This window comes from Sinocyclocheilus anshuiensis, unplaced genomic scaffold (genome assembly GCF_001515605.1).
Source record: "Sinocyclocheilus anshuiensis isolate Anshui unplaced genomic scaffold, SAMN03320099.WGS_v1.1 scaffold136, whole genome shotgun sequence".
Classification (NCBI taxonomy): domain Eukaryota; kingdom Metazoa; phylum Chordata; class Actinopteri; order Cypriniformes; family Cyprinidae; genus Sinocyclocheilus; species Sinocyclocheilus anshuiensis.
This window is the reverse complement of record NW_015554074.1, coordinates 1449053-1452482: the sequence shown is the minus strand read 5'-3', so window position 1 is coordinate 1452482 and position 3430 is coordinate 1449053. Positions and strand designations below refer to the sequence as shown.

The 3430-nt window shown below is 36.0% G+C and overlaps 1 protein-coding gene across 2 annotated transcripts; it reads left to right on the top strand.

The window, feature by feature from the left end:
* The first annotated feature begins 1326 nt into the window (after positions 1–1326).
* Positions 1327–2764, top strand: LOC107668863 (gamma-crystallin M2-like). 2 transcript variants are annotated; one of them, XM_016460884.1, is made up of 4 exons: positions 1327–1367; positions 1511–1753; positions 1861–1909; positions 1994–2764. In XM_016460884.1, exons 1-4 carry the CDS (start codon positions 1359–1361, stop codon positions 2101–2103), a joined length of 411 nt encoding a protein of 136 aa, XP_016316370.1. In that variant the 5' UTR covers positions 1327–1358; the 3' UTR covers positions 2104–2764. The 2 variants fall into 2 exon arrangements, with proteins under 2 accessions (XP_016316370.1, XP_016316369.1); XM_016460883.1 differs by having other exon boundaries at positions 1861–2763.
* Positions 2765–3430: the final 666 nt, after the last annotated feature.

Below are 3430 nucleotides of genomic sequence, written 5' to 3'. Positions count from 1 at the left end.
TTATGTGTGCCGTTAAGGTTATTTGTTTTGATGTTGAATGTAATAAATTCAGAATCAGTCTCGCGTTTCGATGCTTCCCTAGTTTTTTTTTTTTTTCACCCAAGTTTTAATCAGGCTAACTTCGGTCCAATCGGGCATATAAAGATGTCTTTCACTAAAAAATTGTCCCGGACAAGCTTTAATGTCAGTACAACTACAGTGGCAATAGACACACATTTACATGTAACTTTGTTTCTAATTATAGTAAGTTGTCACGTCAATATAGGACAGTTGAACACATATGAACAAATGAAATTTCACACATTTTGCTGTTCGTCAGTTATTTTGACAGATAGTAGTTACTATGACAATCGTTCACACTGGGCATTACGTTAAAAGTTGGGTAAACACTACTTTATATGCTCTCAATAAGAAAATTAAACTGCCAAAATGAGAAAAATGCAGCATTTAGCCTAACTATGCTATGATAGCAATTCTCAGCTTACTGCACATACCAAGTCCGCTTGTCTAAATGTCGTGAAAGCAGGCTATTGTAACATGATATCGCTTATACATTAACTTAACTAAATATAAAAGGATATATTTCTTAAGTAAAATTAAGTGAACTTACCAGCAATTATGAATAAAGCCTCTAATCTTCAATTGTTCTCGAGCTGCTCCAGTCGGCTGGATTTCAGATTTGAATGAAGCACCACATCCCATAATGCCACACTACAGTAAGTTAGTGTAAAAACCAGGAGCTACAGTGAGAACACCTGCTTCTTGTAAAAGAATTACAGTTGTCATGGAAATATACTGTTAACAACTGTAAAACCTTATTTGACCCATAATGCACTGCGAATTACAGCTACATCTTGTAAAATGTTTAAACAGTAATATTCTGTACAATTTTACTGTAGAAACTACAGCAATTTTTTTACAGTGTACTGTAGCTCCAACTGCTGAAAAACTTGATAGATGCAGGCCATGACAAAAAACTAAAGTCACCTAAAACATGCACAACTCTGGAGATGTCAATGACATAAGGCAAGCAGTCTGCCCTTGAAGAGCGTAAAGAACATTTATATTAACACTTTAGGATCATTTGGCATTTATTCAAACAATCATTTCAAACATTCATGAACACAATGGGTTAATAAGCAGCACTGTTATCATCCACAAGACAGCAAAAAAATTATTTGGTCTGCCGCCAAATTATACAAATTCCTATTGTTGTTCAGCAGCTGACCGCTCTTTCAATAAAGCAAAAAGCTGACATCTGAAGTTAATTGATGTCACTGACAATGTCTCTTTTCCAAAAGTATATAAAAGGATCCCAGTAGTCATCTCTCAGTGTAGGACAACACTGATTAAACACAATGGGAAAGGTGAGGCTTTGTCTAATCTTTGTCTCATTGAATATTTGTACGTTTAATAAATAATGTCATCTGCACAACTTCTGGAAGGGGAGGGTTGTTATTTGTGTGTGAACATACAATAAGAAATAAAACAACAAAAAACTCTGCTACAGATCATCTTCTATGAAGACAAGAACTTTCAGGGCCGCTCCTATGAGTGCACTAGCGACTGTGCTGACCTGCACTCTCCTTTCAGTCGCTGTAACTCTATTCGGGTTGAAAGTGGAAACTGGATGGTATATGAGCGGCCACACATTATGGGTTACCAGTACTTTCTGCACCAAGGCGAATATGCTGACTACCAACGGTGGATGGGTTTCAATGATTGTGTCAGATTCTGTCGAATTATACCCCAAGTGACCCTTTTACTTACAAATGCAAATCTTACAGTATGCTTGGTCTACACATGTCTCAGCATTATAGCTTCCTGTGATGTTTAATTAAATGTGTTTTCAACCCGTAGCACCAGGGATCCTACAAAATGATGATCTATGAACGTCCAGACTTTGGTGGTAAGATGATGGAGTTCACTGATGACTGTCCATCCCTTTATGATCGATTCCATTATAATGATATCCATTCTTGCAATGTTCAAGATGGATACTGGATCTTCTACGAGCACCCTAATTACAGAGGCAGACAATACCTCCTGAGACCTGGCGAATACAGGAGATACAGCGACTGGGGTGCCATGAGCTCGAGTTAGTTATATCAGACGTATTACCTTGTGAAACTGAAAGGCAAGAAATAGGTCTGGAATGAAATAACCTATGCAAATAACCTTTTCTTTTCTGATATTACTATTGGAAAATAAATTACAACATAATTTACAGAAACATTTACGGCAGTCAGTTTTTGGAAAACAGTGGCAGTTGGTTCTTACTCCAATCTACTTTAAGTCAAATTTGACACCAATTAGGTAGGCTGATATTATTTTCTGTCCTCTACATTTAACACAAAGCTGTGTAACATTCTATTGTACTTTACCACTTTTGTTATGTTTTGTCAGAATGTACTTTCACTCTGCCTATATTTGACGTCAAGAAACTGCGAATTGTTTTTGTTTACACATCAAAATAATAAATGTGAACTTTACATCTGGGTATCTGGGTGTGTTGACCACTTAAAACAGCCTGTTCTCATTTCTCATTCATGATCAAATAAAGCAGAGGCTACAAACCAAATTGCTATATTATTTACAGCAATTTCCAAAGCAACACATCCAAAACAACTCCTCTATCACAAAACCAAGGACACAAAGGCAAGCTACAGGGGAACATGAAAGCTTTAGATAAATGGAAACAATAACTGAGTAGAAGGCTGAAGGGGCTAAGGGGTCTTTCACTGTCACTGACAGCAACAGTGCAGTCATGCATTCTTTGTTAGATGTTTTATCTGAAGTAACTTTAAAGTGGAAAAACACCACAAGCCTTCATCAGGTTCTGACCTCTTGCCTGTTTCTCACAAAAAGCCTCCATCTACACTTTATAAGGAAACCTCACTCTAGTGACTTCTAAAAAAAAAAAAAAAAAAAAAACCTTGGACAATTAAACATAGATTTGCTTTTCTTTCCGTACATTAAAAAACTAAATTCGTTCTATATGTTAACAACACAATCATTCACAAATCCTGAGCATGCACACTACAACCTATTTCTAAGTTTAATGTGATTTTATGAGAAATTACACATAAAATAACTCACTAATTACAATGCTCTCAAGTTCCAGGTTATGTCATCTTCCTCTTCACCTCTCTTTTGACTGTTTTTGCTGGATCAGTTTTATTATTTACTTCATAATGTCCTTCACATTGACACTGCCGATCAGTCCAAGTGTAAGTACATGTTTTAAAACATGGTACATTAACATGAAAGGCTGCTAACACTATCATATTCCTTAACTATCTATCTGAGAATGCTGCTGAGAAAAGTATTAGTAGACACAATATTGTGGTGGATTATTACATTAAAAACACATCTTCCCCTTTGTCTCATTATCTTGATTTACTGAAATGTAAAGTGTTAAAAAAAACAG

Coding starts and splice junctions, on each gene's coding strand:
- LOC107668863 (XM_016460883.1), top strand. Junction 1,754..1,860: donor TCTGTCGAATTATACCCCAA/GTGACCCTTTTA, acceptor TTCAACCCGTAG/CACCAGGGATCCTACAAAAT.